The sequence below is a fragment of the Sebastes umbrosus genome, chromosome 7, assembly GCF_015220745.1.
Source record: "Sebastes umbrosus isolate fSebUmb1 chromosome 7, fSebUmb1.pri, whole genome shotgun sequence".
Classification (NCBI taxonomy): domain Eukaryota; kingdom Metazoa; phylum Chordata; class Actinopteri; order Perciformes; family Sebastidae; genus Sebastes; species Sebastes umbrosus.
In genome coordinates this window covers 8,867,422-8,887,109 of record NC_051275.1, presented here as the reverse complement: position 1 = coordinate 8,887,109, position 19,688 = coordinate 8,867,422, and the positions used below count along the sequence as shown (strand labels likewise).

At 40.2% G+C, this 19,688-nt stretch overlaps 1 protein-coding gene across 2 annotated transcripts in view; it reads left to right on the top strand.

Annotated features, from left to right (window-relative positions):
- Positions 1–7,142: 7,142 nt before the first annotated feature.
- Positions 7,143–19,688, top strand: part of sorl1 (sortilin-related receptor, L(DLR class) A repeats containing) — a 90,957-nt gene continuing 78,411 nt past the window's right edge. Inside the window, exon 1 of one of the 2 annotated variants that reach the window (XM_037774900.1) lies at positions 7,143–7,654. In XM_037774900.1, the coding sequence (XP_037630828.1) occupies positions 7,193–7,654 (462 nt within the window). In that variant the 5' untranslated portion in view covers positions 7,143–7,192. The remainder of the gene's footprint in view (positions 7,655–19,688) is intronic. The other variant, XM_037774899.1, reaches the window with a different exon arrangement.

Here is a 19,688-nt window from a genome sequence, read left to right as displayed (position 1 = left end):
ACATTACACTGCTCAAGTTGCTGGATAGCAGGGTGCATGATAATATTTATGTCTGGTTAGTTTAGTGGAGCGGATAGTGGAAAAATCATGCAAATAGTGATACAAGCACCAAATTTGGCATGATGATGATTCCAGAGGGGACACTGAGCAAATATAAACGATTGGCCACTTGAAAATCCAAGATGGCAGCCATTTTTCACGATGGCCGCCAAAGTGACCTAATGGTTTCTCTCATAGAAATTCATCCAGTTGGTCGATTTTAATGATTTTGGTGTCAAATTATGTGTTTTCTAGTATGCTGGATCTAATTTTGATTGTTTTAACATTTTTTAACGGCAATATGGCGGCCATTTTGTGTCTGTTTAGTGTCTGCTTCTTCATGAGAGCATGGGGGTCACAGCATCCATGGACTTCCTATTGTTGCTGATGGCTTTGTCTCCTTGTGTTGCAATGACTGTGCAAGATATTTCAGCTTCACACACACTTTCTCGGCGGGAAAATTAAACAGCTGGGTCTTGATGCTTGATTCCCTGGACGCCATATTGCAGTTAAAAATTATCAAATCTATGAAATTTAATCCAGCATGCTAGAAAACATATAATTTGACACCAAGATCACTCAAATCGACCAACTGGATGAATTTCTGTGAGAGAAATCATTATCAGCAGGTCAATTTGGTGGCCATCTTGAAAAATGGCTGCCATATTGGATTTTCAAGTGGCCAATCGTTTATATTTGCTCAGTGTCCCCTCTGGAATCATCATCATGCCAAATTTGGAGCTTATATCACTATTTGCATGATTTTTCCACTATCCGCTCCACTAAACTAACCAGACATAAATATTATCATGCACCCTGCTATCCAGCAACTTGAGCAGTGTAATGTTGGTCCGTTTCTTACCAAACCAGGGTTTAAAAGTATTTTGGCTGTGAAGAATAAGATGAAAAATACAAGAAACCATAATTCAAAGACCTACATGATTTATAAAGGCTTGTCTTAAAGGGACTATTTGTAACTTTCAGAAATGCTTGTTAACAGCGACACCTGTGGCCTTGAAATCAACGAAAGTCAGCGTCGGGCTGTGCTTGCTCGCTCTAAATATACCTGCACAAGCATCGCTCAAAACAGTGAGGCGACACACGTCAGCTAAAACCACAATATCACTCTATATTTCAGCTTCTTGGCAGTAATGTTAGCTGACCAGACGAAGGTCTCTCCATGAACATGATTTAGATCTGATCCTAGTGTTGGCTTTTCCTGCCTAAGTGCAGGCTGAGGCAGCGGGGCTCTCCAGCGTGTCTCCTCTGCTCTCTCCGCCCGCAGCCGGAGAGAGCAGAGGAGACACCGGCACCCGGTCGGTAACGAGAAGACAACTCTGTAGAGCTCTGTCACTTCACAAGACACGGAAAACCTCTGTTGGTCTGGAGGAGCTGCAGCAGTTATTTCTGCACAAACGTCCCCTGTACATTCACTAGATATTCTCAGAGCTAAACTAACTCTTCTGCAGTGTGTAGTGAGCGCGCGTTCACGTCTAGAGGTGGAGCGAGCTGAGCTGTCTGAGTGAAGGCGAGCAGGCAGAGGAGGAGGGTACAGCGGCTACACGCGAACGCGCATATGCGAGCGCGTATGTGTGACGACCCGCTACATTTAACACACACTATATGTTACTGTAGAACTCTGTGATGGTGATTTGCACGATTTGACTGAAACATGTGATGTTATCCGCTCCACTAGTTAGTTACGATAGCTTGACATCTGTTTTAACGTTAGATGTGTCTTCTGGTGCAGTTCAGGTTAGCATGCTAATGACTTAGCTCGCTGTTAGCTGTGCCAGGTCACAGGTGTTGCATAGCTAAGTAGCTATAGCTGTGTCATTTTATCAAACTGTTTTACCTCGTTCAGTTAGTTAACTTGACATTGGGCTAACTAGCTAACATAAAGTTAAATGTTAAGTTAGCCGATAAGCTAGCTAGCTAACCTACTTGCTAATCTATTAGCTAATATAGCTAACAGCTAGCTAGTTAGCTAACGTTAGCTAGCTGCTTAGCAACAGTTTCTATGGATACCGCTTGGCTGTTAATGACAGGATGCTTAAAGCAACAATAGCTCTCCTCTATATACTTACAAGGCATACAAGGTCTGAGTGGAAGAGTTGAAATGATGTTTAATATAATAATTGAACAGATTAACAGTTAGCTGTCATTGCTAGTTATGTATATCGATTATAACCGTCAGGTCAATATAACGGTCCGTGGGAAATGCTGCGTTCAAGGTCCCTCGTTTATTCAGGCGGCAAGATAATTCTGTTGACAAATAAAACAGTATTGAAGATTAACTGTATTTTCTCTGAAGGATTTAGGATTACAAAACACATTAATGTAACTTTTATAAGAATACTCATTTCATTCATTCATTCTCACTGTGCAATATCATTTTCCACTTGTGCAATTTTGTTAATAGTTTGTTTATTGTCAGTACTGTATATACTGCTCCTATTTTTATACTTCCTTCTATTTAAATGGTTCATATTTTTTACTGTGTTAGCTGATGCATCTTGTTTTTTAAACTATCCCCTTTGCTGCTGTACACTGCAAATTTCCCCACTGTGGGACTAATAAAGGAATATCTTATCTTATCTTATAGACTAAGCCAGACAATTTCCATTGGGGTGGCTGCAGGCTGTGGCCAGTGCTCACTTTGGGGTGGCACAGAAATTAGTACAGTATAGAGGTTAGATTATGATGTTTGCTTATGGGCAAAATGCATGTATCTAAACAGCTCCTGATAGATGAAGCAATGAGAGAGTAAACGGTGCCATTTTATTTATTTGCTATTAGTATTAATATTGTTTTAATTGATAATATTATTAGCAGCTTTCAGTACTTTTAGTAGACCCATCCAGAGGAAACTAATTGGGCCATGCTTTTTTTCTTTCCAATTAAAGATAGGCTATTCATTCATTCACTCAACGTTATTTTAAAGCTATACCATTAAAGCGCTCTTTTCAAAGCTATCAACCCATTATTTCCCTCCTGAGCAGCTCTGAAAGTGACAGATCCATTCCCACATGTGGATTAAGATGTTTTTTTGCGCATGAAAAATGTCTCTTTTAATAAGAATAACACAAACTGTCTGTCATGGACCTGCGGTGTCTTCAAATCCCTTCATGTAGCCTGGGTGGATTACATCAATGGGATTATATAAAGGAAGATTAGACTGTGAGTAAAGTGGATATCGGATGAAGCTGCTAAGGTGGTGGGTTTAACTGCAGATCAATGCTGCTGGCCGATGGTAGCAAAGTGGATTATTTCAGGGTGTCAAATAAAACCATAAAGCAGGAACATAAGCAGAAGAAAGTGAATTTACAAGTGATCAAGCGTATGTAATCCAAGTGTTTGGAAAAATAATAAAATAGACAGAAAGCCATGGTATCTTCACAGACACAATTCAAATTAAAGTTTCAGAAAATGATCATGTCGTTCATCGTGGAAGTTTAGAAATACAAACAACTTAATATCACGTGTTGTACGCCACATTAAATAAACCACAACAGAAAATTTGAAAGCGGTGTCTTAAAATAAATAGATCTTGAACAGTAGGCCTATATACAAGTGTCACACTGTTAAGTTGTTTCAGTATCTATTGAACATATTTAAAGGTGCTCTATACGATACCCAGAGCAGTAATATAGCATCAAACAACTATTTGCTGTGTAAAGATATAGTGGAGTAATGTCTACCTGAGCAGAGAATGAAGTCACTCTCCCTCTGTGTGTGTTATAAACTGAGCTTCTCTTTGCTTTGTTGACATCGCCGGGCCGGTCGTGTGTGCTTTTAGTGTTTATGTTTGTGCCTGTGAGCGTGCCCCACCGGCTAGCTCACAGCTCTGCACTGCACTCATGTGGCGGTTACAGCTGATATAACGCTATCCCGAACATAGCACCCAGCCTCTGGTTCACCCTTAGGTTAACACTGTCAGCACCGTTAGCTACAAGCCGTCGGCTCAGCTGTCGCCATGTTGACAGCTTGCGAGATGGCGCAATGTTGTTTTTACACTGGACATACTGTATGACCTGCTATCCGGATAGCATTAGCAGATGCTAAAGTTTGTTGTGTTTCCAGCTGTTGGATAGCATATAGGTCAAGTAAAAAGCTGGCCACCTGCTCTCATTAGCAGGAGTCAAGCTGTTGCCATACATTCTTACACTCATAGGTCAGCTGTCATGTTAGCTTGGTAACAGAAGCGAAGAGAAAAGATTGAGAGCATTTCCAGGTTATCTTAATCAGTCAGGCTGTATGTCATCATTAAAAAGTATAATTTGCACAGTATGTGCAATATTGCTCCTATAGACAACTGAACCTATTTGGATTACAGTTTTTCTCAATTGTTTACACACAAATACTGGTACTTGACAGACAATGACCACAACATGTAACTCATGCACCAACCCCCTGAACCAATTCTGCTAAACTACAAGCACAATTCCTGCTTTACACTCAAATTGCAGTTCTAAAACACACTTTTTTCAAAACACTACACACAATTCTCTGCATTTGGCACAATTTTCATGAAGAAAATCTCGTTTTCACAAGGAACACACTGTCATTCAAAATTCTAAAGTCAATTGCCCTACTATGCACACTGACTCATCACATGGGCAAACACCTGTCACACAGTGTTACAATTAGCAATCAGTTGATGCTTTTCATGGCTGGATTTGACATGCTAAGCGATATTTCCCCCGCTGCTTGGCCAGGGCAAACATTGCTTGTGATGTGGATGAGGTGCTGTGGCCAAACCGAAACAGAAGAGAGGATGCAGCATAGTTTTTTTTACTGTAACTGTATACAGTAAATTCTTCTGTTGTTTTGTATGTAGACCACTGTATGTGCAACTCTGTGTTGGTTGGGATGTTCACTGTGTACATTGTTTTTGTGGGGAAAATAAAATATATTTGTTACCGTGTATTTGTGTGTTCTGAGTATAAAAACAATATTCTAAAATATTTTACAACACACTTATGTATGTACTGTCTGTAGTAAGTGTAACACTGAACAAAAAAAAGGCCTAAGTCATCATGATGAATGGAGAAGAAGTGTTTCCATTCATCATAGTGTTTTACATTGAGCACATCAGTGTTCAACTGGTTCTTATAAATGTCTATTCATATGATGGTTTGTGTGTGTCATTTGAAAACAAAATACCATTTTGAGAAGAAATAACATTGTTTTGAATGTAAAGTTTCATTTTGCAGGAGAATTGAGGGGTTTTGCCCATTGTGTGTGTGTTTTTGGATTTGTGTGTAGAGTTCTGAGAGTATGAGGCATGCTTTCAGAAAATGTGTGTAAACAATCGAGAAAAACTGTAATACCACCGAAACTCAGTGTACATCAACAAAATCTCAGAGGAAAGCTGTGGTATTTCACAAAATCCAAACGAAATACTACTTTTTTTATATATTAATGAAGTTTAGCAGCTAGTTAGTTTCAAATATATTTCTATATGTTAGTATATAAAACATATAATGATATAGACACTTCAAGGTGCACACATTTCCCCCCATGAACATGGTTCTCCACTTTGAGCCTGTCTTGTCCTGAATCTTATGAACACTGGCAAACAGGAATATCTACACCATACAGACTGTACTGTATACTGTCCAGCAGATAAACTAAATATACAGAGTGCATATACAGTATACAATATATTCAATGGTCAGATAGGAAATAATATGGACTTAAGAGAAATGGAGAGTAATTTTGTGTAATGCAATGACTTTAATAATGATGTGACGATCATCTTGATTCACTAGAAACAAATGTTAAATGGATTTGCACTTATATAGTGGTTTTTCTAGTCTTCCAACCTTTATACTACATGTCAGCATTCACCTATTCATTCATACACTGATGGCAGAGCAAGGGGCCAACCTACCCATCAGGATCTAATCTAAAAACCCATTCACCCACTGATGGCTCAGCCTTCTGCAGCAATTTGGGGTTAAGTATCTTGCTCAAGGACACTTCGACACAGGCGACCAGAGGAGCCGGGGATCAAACCACCGACCTCCAGATTGGTGGACGACCTGCTCTACCTCTGAGCCATAGCCGCCCCAAACAAACCACAAAGATAATCCATACTAGTCTTGAATGAGGTCACTCCAGTTTCTAAACTGCATAGTTCAGAGCTAAACCAAATTTATTCAATTCAATTCAATTCAAACAACTTTATTAATCCCTCTAGGGGCAATTGGTTTTGAGCAGCTTGTACATAAAAAACGTAGATAAAACATAATGACACACAAGAACAACAACAACAATATATGTAAGCTAAATAAATATATAAAACAGGACCCAAAACGATTACTGATGTAAATTAGACTAACTAATAAATAAACAGACTGAACAAGAGCAACAGAAGGATCAGTGTAATAAAGGATAAAATGATCTGTGATGGTAAAGGATAAAAGTCCATAAGAAATATAAAATCTAAGGAGCATTCAATAATCTGATTTAGGAGCCAATATGAATTTGTCAACGGTAAGAGATTTTACCATACTGTTTATATACCAATAATAATAATCATAACAACAATACAGTAATAATAATAATAAGTGAATTAAATGTGCATGCCTGCACTTCAAATGCTCTGTTGTAGTTAGATCCTTGTAATAAAAAAGATGTGTTATCATAACTGAGGAACTTTGTGTAAGATACACGAATTTAATTAATTTGCTTATAGTAATCATCCTGAGAGGTGGCTATAATTTCCCAGTTTTTCATATACCAATGTCAATAATTCGTATTAAAATAAGTATTTAGTATTCCTTTTCATATTCTGTTTTATTTTTTATTCGTGTTTATTTTCGTGGTCATTTTTATTTTATTTATTTATTTATTTTGCACAATTTAAGACTATACAACATAACAAAAAAATAAATGAATAATATAAAGTGCAGGAAGAGGCGAAAAACCCACTGGTCTTAGCTGAAGCCTCAACCTAGAGACAAGATTAATATAAAGAAATAATATGACTACATAATGACACAAGAGAATCACACATGACTGTGTGATTCTCTTGTTCTTTTGTCTCAATAAAAAAAAAAAGCCATAGTGTGGAGGAGCATTGGGGGACTTGTTAACTGCCTTTGTGTGTTAGTAGAAGCAGTCTCGACATTCCCACGGCTTGTGAATGCAGCACCAGAGGACATCATCACCGCCAGTAGAAGGAGCTCTTCTCTTCAGTCTCTACCGAACAGCTAACACACCAACCAGCCAAACATACACAAACATGGCGATAGCACCAGCAGGCAAGATGCAGTCCTCTCGTCGGTGCTCGCTATATCTTATATTAGTCCTCTGGCTTGCTGGAACTAATGCGTCGAGCCTGCCTCGTCTGCACACGGAGCAGCAGCAGCGCTACATGCTGCCGCAAAACAGAGGCTTTTTCACAATAAACAAGGATTTAGCAGCCGGAGACGGAGATGGAGGAGGAGGTGGAGGAGGAGCAGGGGGCTCCAGCGCCGCCGCGGCTCCAGCGCTGCCTCTGGCCGCTCGCAGTGCCTCTGAAGGCGGGTCGGACTCCGGCGCCTATCCGCAACACCGGAGCCGCCGGAGCCCCGGTGAATCCGCCATGCCGAAGGTGTACGGCCAGGTAAATGTTGTGCATCTCTCTTAAATCTGCAGTACATGTGCATCACATCACCTCAGACTGCCCTTATAGCTGGCAAGGATGTCTTTAAGATATTACGCAAGCCCCCAGTCACTGTTGTTTTTCTAAGTCACATCATCTTCTTGCACCTTATGCAGTAAGTCCCGGTTGTGTTGCATGTGTTATATGGAGAGAAAAGGTGCCCTGTTTAACCTCAGAGCGATATAATAATCTACCTAGTGAACACAACAAGACAGTGGTGTTTGTCGAGTAGCTACATACCGTTACAGCTCACTAAACATGCACAGAGATGAATGTCAACTCATGGCAACCTGTCTGTGGCAGCTCCTGAAGTAGATATAGGGCCTACGTGAATGACAGGAAAAGTATAAGCATTGTAGGTATTACCCAGATTACATGTATGCCGAAGTTACAAGGAAAGCCTTGATATTCTGAAAACCTACTTGTGTTGGTGCTACCAGGCGTGTCTGTAAACCGAATTATATTTTTGTATTTATTGTCCTTTATTTAACCAGGTTAGTCCCATTGAGATCAAAGATCTCCTTTACAAGGGAGACCTGGCCAAGATAGCAGCAAGACAGTTATAGTGAAACATAAATGAACAACATTAAAACTTGCTCATACAAAACACTTGCACCCAGACAACCTGGACTGCAGCCATTTCACCAGAGCTTTAAACTCATTCAAGGTAACTAAGTTTTGAAGTTGAAGATCAGATTGTAAATTATTCCAAGCATTAGGTGCTGAAAACCTAAAAGCTCTGTTTCCCAATTCAGTTCGTACTTTGGGAACAACAAATTGCAAAATGTCCATAGAACGAAGATTATGACTTCCAGTTTTCCTTTTTAAAAGAGAAGACAAGTAGGAAGGAACTAAACCCAGAATGCTTTTGTAGATAAACACATACCAATGACTGAGGCGACGAGCACATAAGGATGACCAATTCATAGTTGTTCTCAATATAAAGGAGTGGTGCTGATGTTAGGTGAGGAACTATAATGGTTCAAGCGGATGTTGTTGTCCTTTAACTGGTGTCTCAACAGGATGTTGATGCTGAAATTACATTGAAAAGTTGATGTTAAGATAGCAGTTTCTCAGACGAGGAGCACAGAGTTCAACCAAACTTCATTTAAAAATTAGGCAATTTAGTTGTTTCTTGTCAGATAATGTTACACACCTGGTGGAAAATGACTAGAGACATTAGCAGTGTTAATTTAGCCGTATGTAATAGCCTAGAGCTTTATGTATTAGAGGGACAACTATAGTTGTCAAATCAACAATTTAGATTTATTAAGTGGAAGTTGAATTTAGCAAAAGATATTTCATTTTTAGAAAAGTATATATTAAGTATCAAACGTTTCGATAATGCAAGGCCACATTTCTTTTTAAAGGTCCCATATTATGCTCATTTTCAGGATCATACTTGCATTTTGTGTTTCTACTAGAACATGTTCACATGCTGTAATGTTCAAAAAAACCTTTATTTTCCTCATACTGTCGGCCCGAACATGCCTGCATTTACCCTCTGACTGAAACGCTCCGCTTTAGCACATTTCGACGGAATTGCGACGAAACTGCAACAGAATTGCGTTGCTGGGCAACAGCTTGGGTCCATGTGTACTTCCTGTCAGCTGATGACATTCACATTCACTGCAACCAGGAATAAACTTGGACACATTTAGAATGTTTACGTTTAAATCTGTGTAAAAGGTCTAAATATTGTATATTTGTGACATCACAGATGGACAGAAATCCTGACAGCTTGTTTCAAATACAGAGTTTCTGAATACGGGCTGTGTGTATTTCCCTGTGGATTGAGCGTTTTGATACTTTGACAGTATTTATATATGACTTAACGCTGCTTTATAATAAGAAAACATGAAAATCTCACTTTTTTATAATAAGGGACCTTTAAATAAGGTTAGGTGTAGAGGTTATAACCTATTAGTGCTAGCTCCAGGTCACTAACCCCATTCTAAGCAAACATTTTTCTCCTGATTTGTACCAGTCTAGCAGCCGCTGCCATTGTTTATCACCCTAAACTGGCTGTATTTGAACATATTCAACTCTCAGGAAAAAAGCCCTTTGTTGAATTTAATTGCATTTCTTTTTTTTTTGGGAAATCCATGCTTGGTAGCACAGTTCTCCTCATCCCCCTTGTCCTTGTTCAGTATGACGCAGTACTGTTTTGCTGAGGAACAGTCAAGAGTCCAGTGTTGGTTGAGCACTGGTGTATGATTATCGGCTGTGGTGCAGACATTACTGCTGGTAGAGCGTTGTCATTCATTACAAAGACAGCTCATCCAGTAGTCTTGACATCTCGCGCTGGACTGTTGTGCTCTCCTTGCCTTCCGGCATTATGAAGCTGTTGAACACTCTCAAGACAACACCATGCTAGAAGAAGTGTAATGAAGCGTCTCTGAACAAACTGCAGCAGTCTCAATGAAACCTGATTGCCTGGGAAAATATGTTACCACCTCCAAGTGGAGAAAAGAAAGTCAGAGTTAGGGCAGCGTCATTGTGAAACTTTCAGAGGGCTGAACTGGTCTGGCAACCTGTACACCACACAACACAGATTGGCCAGAATTGTAAAGGGGAAATGGATCTGTGCCTCAAAAGTTAGAGCTTTTCTGCAATGGATAGAAGGAGGGCTGAAACGATTAGCTGATTCTCAGACAATTTTTGAAATTACTTATCATTAATTGATTGTTTTAAAGCTTTGGTAGGCAAAATGTTTTTGGCATCATTGGGCAAAAATTCCATAATAACCTTTCAGCATATTGCAATTCAATTGTTCTGAGAGAAAACTAGACTTCTGGCTTTTCAGGCTTTAGAAAATCTAGCCTGTGACGGGAGACTATGGGTGTTAATAATTAACCGTTAACCGACATTAAGCATTTTAACCGATTAACTATCGGTTAAAAGAAATGTTAATAATTAATTAAAAAGCTGAGAAAAACCCGTCACTTTAAGGAGAAAAGCTGGTCCACCTTAAGAGCCCACCTTAAGACAGTCTGAGCCGGAGAGATACAAGAAGTTGGCTCCCGTCTATCGCTCGCTTGAGCGGAGCAAGTTGTAGCCTCGTAGCATTTATTCACCGACAAATAACACACACTGTCTGCTGCAGTACACTACAAGATGTTTCTGAAAACAATTGAGGCGGGAAATAGTCATTAACGTAACATCATATTGATTCATATTTGATCAGCGCTGCCTAGTCTGACCGTTTGATCGGAGTTGGTGAGTGATTGACAGCTGCTCAGCGACGGCAGGGCTCCAGCTCAGCTCTGATTGGTTGTTTTCCTCCGGTCTGTGGAATCTTGCAGATGCCATTAGGAGCATCGGAGGACACAGAGGTACATGAATTTTTTAAGATTACCTGTCTCATGCACTACTGTCAGGATATAGAGACCTTTTTATGTCACATTTGCTCCAATTCCAAGTATTTTTCTAAGCAAAAAATTCCCCAAATTCACTGCTTCCAGCTTCTCAAATGTGGACATCTGTAGTAGTATAACAAGGTAGTAAACTGAATATCTTAAAGGTTTGGTAAAACAAGCTATACTCTATGAATATGAAAAAAATAAAATAAAAACAGTGTGGGTGCTTGTTGTTATGTGTGTGGATGTCTGTGGTTGACAAACTCAGAATGAGCTTCGTATAGAGGACAAGAAGTGAAATGAGGAAGTGTTTCTCACCGTCATTGGTCTGCTGCCTCACGCTGACTGCTGCTTCCTTGTCTGGTGACACCCACAGTCCAAACACAGCTAACAGGGCAAAGAGCCTCCAGAGACTCAGATCAGGATCAGGTTTCGTTGCTTGTGAAAGATGCGACCGGCAGAGGTTGTTATTAATCGTTTGCTCGTCCCGTGTTTGTTCCCCGGCTTGTTCTCCCTGTTGGCTTGAGTAGTTATGACTGGACTTGTTAAGAAGCTTGAGCAGGCGTCATAATTAAAGATAATGGCTTGTTGTGAGTGTGGTACAGTTTGCATACTTAATCATGCATCCATTGACCTAATTTGTGGGTAACTGGCCTGGAATGAGGTTTGATAGTGGCTCTTATAAGACTGGAATAGTCAGGACTAGGATGTTTAAAAGACAGGTAGGGACTGTGGTGGTAGATGTACTTTGGGAGGCTTTTTTTGTAGTTTTTGGTTGAATCTATGCAAGGCTTGTTCCTGATTTGATCCCTATACCACCTTCTCTTTCACTGTCAAGTGTCAGTCTATGTTGTATTTGCAGCTTCGAAACGCCCTTACCCAGGTGGTGGCATAAATGTACAGTGGACACAGTAGCAGCCATCACCAAGGCAACCAATGCATGTCCTTTTCACACATACACACACAGCTTTAAACAATTGGCTGTTTACCGTCTTACATGAACAGTGGACATTTTTGAGATACTTGATGATTGTTGCTTCAGAACAAAAATTACCAAAAGTTTAGAGCAACAGTTTTAACTTGAAAGTTATCATTGAGATACATGTCAATAATAACATACTCCATATCATTTATTTTTTTTGGCATTTGGACTGCAGCTAACAATAATTCTTTCATTATCAACTAATCTGTTGATTAGAGTGCCATAAAATGGTGAGGAAACACCCATCAGAGTTCCCCAGGGCCTGTGTTTGGCATTTTTTGCTTGATAATTTACCTAAAGGGGCGCTCCAGCTATTTAGAATTTCCCTTTTATTAAGTTGGAAGACTCGCCTAGACAGTAGAGGGGTCAAAATTGATGCAGCAGAAGATAAGATATCCTGATTTTTAGTGCCCAGTATGGTTCAAGCTCCAAAAACAGATAATCCTACAATTCCCATAATGCAACTCCATATTTCGTTACACCATCTGTGCCTGGTAAATGCCCACATCTTTCAAACTCCTTAACAGGTGCTAACTGGCTAAATTTTGGTAGCAGTTGTTGAACTAGCTTGCTTAACAGCCTAATTTTTTTTTTTTTATTATTGTTACAGTCGATTTGACAGGGAGTACGTGATTAGTTTGAAAGGGTGGTGAGTGACAACACCAATGCCATCAAATGTGACGGTATGAAATAAAATGTGTCATTCTGAAAAGTGGCAAATTGTTGGTTCATTTATATATTTTACACAATTTAGACAAATGATTATTTTAGGGCTGTCAATCTAATTAAAATATTGAATCGCATGATTGTCCATAGTTGATCGAGATTAATCACAAATGAATTGCACATTATTTATCTGTTAAAAATGTACCTTTTAAGGGAGATTTGGGAGTGGGAACATGGGAGTGGACAAATATGCTTGCGTTATGCATGTATGTATGTATTTATTATTGGAAGTCAATTAACAACACAAAACAATGACAAATATTGTCCAGAAACCCTCACAGGTACTACATTTAGCATAAAAAATATGCTCAAATCATAACATGGCAAACTCAAAACAGTTTTTCCTCACCAAAATTTAAAGTTAATAAAAGTTCTGAGTGTTATTTAGCCTCCTTTACGACATGCTATTATGACATGGTTGGTACCAATGGATTCCTTACACCTCTGACTGAGTCAGCAAAAACTGAGGGAAACTTTGTGAAGATGGAACCTATTGTAGGGTTGTTGTGTCATGTGGAACACTGTGTGTAGTTGATGTAAAACCTTTGTCTTCCTGACCTAAGGTATAACACGCTTGGTTGTGTTGAATTAATCGGCCTTTTAGTTCCTAAGCTGTATTTCTGTCTCTCTGTGTTAACATCTCACAGAGCCGTTTAGAAAATAAGACTGGTTCGGGGGTTCAGCTTGCTGAGCTCACTACAGGAGAGGAGCATCCTAATGACAAGTCAAACCGCTTTAAATCCTCATATCTGCTGTTCTCTCACCAGCTGTTGTTGTTGTTGTTGTTCAGAGACAGTGTCACTGCTATTTCTGGCCTCCTGTTGTTACAATTACCCCTCTTAATCATCATGTGCTCACTCTACTGTGGAGTGTAAATAAACAGTAAGAAGCCACTACATGAGTATGCACAAATTTGTGCTGTATGTTGTGGTATGTCAAGAGATATTTCTATTTTTATCACCATCTCCAGGAACATTTCATTCCAAAAACGCAATTTCACTCGAAATCCCCAAAGCTTACATTAAAATGAATCTTCTTATTACCCATTAAATCTGAATTTGTATTTGATATCACGGAGAGTGATTCAACCTGTGGCCCCTTCATTAAAGCATCCATGCAGCTTTTAAAGACATGGAGTCTGATAGTTCTTTGCTTGCAAAAAGTGGGAGGAACTGGGTCAGGCAACAACAAGGAAGTTCATATCAGACTGCAGCAGCACAATTTCTGTCCAGTGTCCAAACGTTAGCTTCTAATTCCCGGAAGTATGGAATGCATAAAAGCATATTGATGACAAACATTCGAGAGAGCTGAACACATTCTGAGCGATGCTCTGCAAGTCAACATTTGAGAGCACACAGGCACGGGTACTCGGCGCGGAGCAGAATTAGATTTGAGCGTGCGATCTCGATAATGCGTATATGCTCGTATATCTGATTCTGTTCTCTCAAGTTTCTCCAGCTGTTTTGGCAGCTTCTGTGCACTTGAGATCACATGAGGTCACTAACCGAGTTAAAGTCCGCACAAGAAAAAAAAGGAGAGTGTAGCCACAGCCCAATAATCTGTGCCTTTGTGCTCTCGAAGGTTGCAGAGTTGCAGACTGTGTGGCGATCAAATTTTTTCAAATCTTCTGACGTCGATATTAGGGATGGTAAACTGACAATAAGAAATTTGACCGATCAGTTAAACTGTTGAAAAACAGTATTTAAAAAAGAACCTTAAAGGTCACATGAGCCGAAGTTGATGCTAACTTCGGGGCTAACCCCCTTCACTTTAATCAGCAGATGGAAAGCAAGACACAGGAACTTGTCTTGAGCATAGACTGTATATAAGAAGTGAGCGTAGTCACTGTGACGTCACCCAATGGTTTGTGGACTGCAGTTTTGAAGCCTTGAGTTCGCCATCATTGTATTTGGCCGTCGCCATGTTAGTTTTTTGCATCCAGAAGTGACACGAGAGGGTGGAGCTAAGTACAATCTAACGCTGAATAAGACATTTTAAGACAACTAATTTCTTTCCCAAACTGAAAACACACTGTGAAAGGGTTAAAGTTGTAAGACGAGAACACAGACAACTCTCAAACCGAACACCGCTGTGGTAGTGACCTGTCAATCACAAGGTAACCACGCCCTAAAGCATCCCCTACTTTATGGTCTATTTGACTCTAAATGGGACCATAATTTACAGCATGAACATCATGCTGTATTGAAGAAGACTTGAAACTAGCAATTGAGACCATAAACTCATGTTTTGAGTGGTTGGAGGACTAGAAAGGCGTTATATAAATGCACAAGTCCATTTACCTTTTAAATACAAAGAAACTCAAACAACCTGCACTCATGGTGCCTGGTATCTCCTTGGCAGCTGTAGCCTGTGTAGTTACATAGCAACAGCAGCTACGCACAGAAGCTATGCTGTAACCCCTTTACAGGGAGCTTTAGTTCACCAGCTCATCACCAAATAGTCTGCCTGCAGTTTGGTGCTGCGCAGGTAGCATACTGTTCTGTTGTCTGACGACAGTTTAAGAGCGTTTTCTGCTGAAAACAGCTGCCTGCTGCGGCTGTAAACGGCACTGTCAGAGCAGTGAGGCTGAACCAAAACAAATCAACATCAGTTTAAGTGTACGCTATATTTAGAATATTTCTGTCGCTTTAGTATGTCGTCAGACAGCCCTTTCTGATGGGGAATTGAACTGAAAGTGAAACTTATCTATGTTCTCTTCAAAGTCACAAGACTCCGTACACAGTATAGATAGATATTGAAATATAGAGTACACTTATACTGATATTGTTATTTTTAGGTGAGACTTTCTTTTAGGTGGCTAAAATACGTTTTGATGCTTCCCCCATCCACAGCAGTATCTCCCTTGCTTGCACAACCGCCATCTACTGTAGGTAATACACTGACTATTAGGGGTGGACAAATCGATTCACCTATGCATTGTGATTTTGAAATAGTTTTTTTAATGCCAGAATCGATATATTTGCGTCATTTGAGTCTATGCAGAGGTAGAAGGAAGTTACCACTTTTATTGCTGTAGTCTGAGTAACGTGATGTCATATCCGTTCCGTATCCGTCACCAAAACAAACCACAGCGAGCCGAAACAACAAAGCAGAAAACGGCGGAGGGTCTGCGTGGATACGACCTCACATATTAAATCCAAAGTGGTAAACACTACCCATCCAGTAAAGTATGGAAACACTTTGGGTTTCACACATTGTCAAGAAAAGCAGAGCTAGACATCATGGCTAAATCTGCATGCTAACTCTGTCACGGACAGGAAACGTTATCGTATCGGGGTAACGTGCAGTCAAGCCGGCCGTCACTCTCATCTCCGTGGTCAAATGGGCCGACGCTACAACTGTAGAGCACCCATATACTGATATTTATGTTAAATGCATTCAAACGGCCCCGATGGAGCTGACCATGGATGTATAAAGAGAACGGAGCTGACGGGAGAGCTAGAGATGACCTTGGCGAAGTTAGCGGAAGTATACATGTCTGACTACTTCTGGTTTTCAAAATAACAAAGGGAACTGTATATACAAAATACATATGGAAATAAGATTGATTATATTCACCAGAAGTATAAAACATTACATGTCCCTTGTAAATTAAGAATTAAAAAGTAAATACCACTAATTTGTGGGGAAAATGTCTTTATTCTTTGATTTTTGGGTTACTGGAAAAAGTGTAATAAATAATGCCTGATATATTTGACTTCAGGACATCTCTGACTACATACATACTAAAAATCAAACATCTTTACTGTATCAATTTAGATATTTTCCAAAGTAAAAGTCCCTAGAAGTGTTTGATTCTACTTTTTCCCATGGCCGCAATAAATCGTAATATCGGATTGCAATGCTTTAAAATTAAAATCGCGATACGTAAAAATTGCGATACACATCGAATCCGCACCCAAGTATTGTGATAGCATCGAATCGGGGGATAGGTGTATCATCCCTGCCCTACTGTCTTATGGATAAATACCTCATACGACCCCACCTCTAAACACCTGAACTATCCCTTTTAATGCTTGCGTGCCGTTTCTGATTCTCAAAGCCTTCTTAAAATTCATCACTGACTCTCACCCTAAAATCCCTGAGCTCGGGCTGGAGGCACAACAGCCGACTGACTGTGTGTGTGTGTGTGTGTGTGGGCCGTAACGCAGCACTTAGCTCAAGTATGAAAACATCTTCATCAGTTTTTGTCTGGTTGAGTTTGTGCAGCTGCTGTCAAGCCGTTTCCAGCAGAGCTTTCTTGGTGTGGAACAACCTTAGCCCACTTCTCATTCAGCCTTCAAGAAGAGAACTTGAATAATAATACTCATCATTTCTTATTGAGGGCCTCCATTCCGCGCTATAACATGCCTCGCATTAGAGTTTTGTAAACATTCAGTTTACACCTTGCTTTCCGTCAGTAAAAAAAACTTGAAAAGCACCCAAATGGGGATGTCCGCTGTCACGTTGTGGCTCAGTTGTGCTTCCTGCCTGTAGCCACAAAAATACACTGGTCACTAACAGCACAGCCCAACTTACACACGCAAACTGGAGAGTGCTCAGTGCCTGGTGAGCGAGCCTTCATTGCCTGCCAGTCCTGCAGAGATGATGTCATTGTTTGAGACTGGCTCTGCCGCCGATGCTCTCCTCTGGCCACGATGACCCCCCCTAACCCCCCCCCCCGTCTCCCCACATCCACAGTTGAATAATGGAGAGCTCAGAGCCGAGGAGAGGGGAGGATGGAGGGAGGGGGGGAGAGTGTAGGCTAAATCCCCAAGCGTATTGTTGCTCTGTTCCGCTCCTTGGTAGTACCAGACACAGAGCCCAACTCCTTCACGCTACCAATAGGATATCAAAGTGCCAGAAGGGTGGGAAGGAAGGAAAGGAGAGGAATGCAGCAGATAGCAATAAAATGGTTTCTGTGTCTGCTGTAAAGCATGTGCTACAAAAAGATACTTTCAATTCAAACCAAAAAGTGTCATTTCCCTGACGCTAATGCAGAAAGATTCTTGTTTTCAGACAATTCTGAAAGGACAAGAGAACCTGCCTGACAACAGGTTAACCCTCTGAGACCCACAATAGATGCATTTTTGTCTTTTTTAGGGGGGTACAGGGGGGCTTTAGGGGGAGATAGCAGGTCAACAGTAGATGTCACACAGAAGTGGTGTACATCATCTGAAAGATGAGAACCTGAAAAATAAAATAAAATATGTAAAATGATTTGTAAAAGTGTATAAGGGTTTAGAACATTATGATCGAAGTATATGACTTCCAGCCCCATGCTCTATTGTGTCTCATAAGTTGTTGCAGCAATGTTTGGGTTGATACCATTTGTTACACAGATTTGGTGCTAAATGTAACCATTTTTTTCCACTCGAGAATTGATCAAAATGACCAATAATCCCTCCAAAATACCACATTAAGACACCAAGACATTGAGGGACACCATAGAAAAAGCCATGCTGTGATTTGGTATCAAAAACCTTAGACATTTTTTAGATATCTGCAAGAATTTAATTTTTTGGCGATTGGATGACGAGCACTTCTGTTTCGTAAACTGCTCAGAAACCCCCTTATTGTCAATCTACCTAGGAAAGCCATCCATCCTCTGAATGCTCTAGGTCTCTAGTTTGTGGTTGTAAAGTTTCAAGAGGCTGTGATTATCCTAGAGGTCACCATAGGTCATATTATACAGTGAGGTCAAATTTCAAAAAATGGTCTCACTACAATGAAATGGCTACTATGGGAACTAACATCATCACACATGAAAACAACACTCACGCAACGTATTCCTTAGGTTTCCTAGTTTCATATGATATGTGTCTTCACTCTAGCCCCCTACTGAACCTACTAGAGCCTCTGAAAGACAGTAAAGTCAGTCTCAGGGGGTTAATGATCTCAACTTTGCTGGCAGATTTGTTTTGGTTGATGAAGAATACGATTTTAAGGCTGAATAAAAATGTACGGAACGACTCCAACACAGTGAGCTACTCTTCCAGGGAGATGATGGGAAATAACACAGACTGTAGTGTACATGTACTACACTTACCTTGGGAAGGGCTTTCGATCTCATTGTAATCTATTGGGCGAACAGCATTGTCTAGAGTCTGTTTAACTGTGTTGGTGGGGTTCAAGTTTCACTTGCGTTGCTAATCCTCTGAGGAGATAGGTCTGGTCTGCACTTGTCTGGTCTGGATCACTAACGCTGCGAGAGGGTGGTTTGCCGTATCACGTCTAGCCGTGATCGTGCTGTTCATGAACATTTGCCCGTGGCGATTAATATGCTTTGTGCATACTAAAACGCTGCAATTGAACATGTCTAAATGCCAAATCCCAAAATATTCAATATGCATTGATGAGGCTTTGCATAACCAGCAAAGATGCTTTTTAACTGTTGTCAGACAGCCAATTGAAGCCCTGCAGCTAGACTAGACCAGAGGCTTTTTATTTGGATCCAAGCTCAAATAAGGAATGCAGCCAGTTTCTCAGTTGCATGTAATGGCTTGTTAGTGAAAGGAAAAGCCTCGCTCTCCTGCTTGGGATGTGACACAGATAAAGCATGTAATAGGGTATGCACAATTATGGCCAAAATGATAATCACTCAATTATTTTGATCAATATTGAGATCACCATTATTTATCACGATTATCATAGATTTTTAGGGAAAAAATATTTTTTATTACATCTCATTCACACATCAATGGCACAGCCTTAGGGAGCAATTTGGGGTTAAGTGTGTTGCTCAAGGACATTTTGTAGGGTTGTAGTAGGGCTGTGTCGATACAGTAACTTTTCTTTTTGCCAAAAATTCAATCGGTGTGATTGCGAAATAAATAGCTGGATACTGGACAGAGCAGGTCAGGACTCCTCAAAGTTTTTCTTGTAAGGTAATCAGGGATAAATGAATTATGGATATTTAACAAGTAAA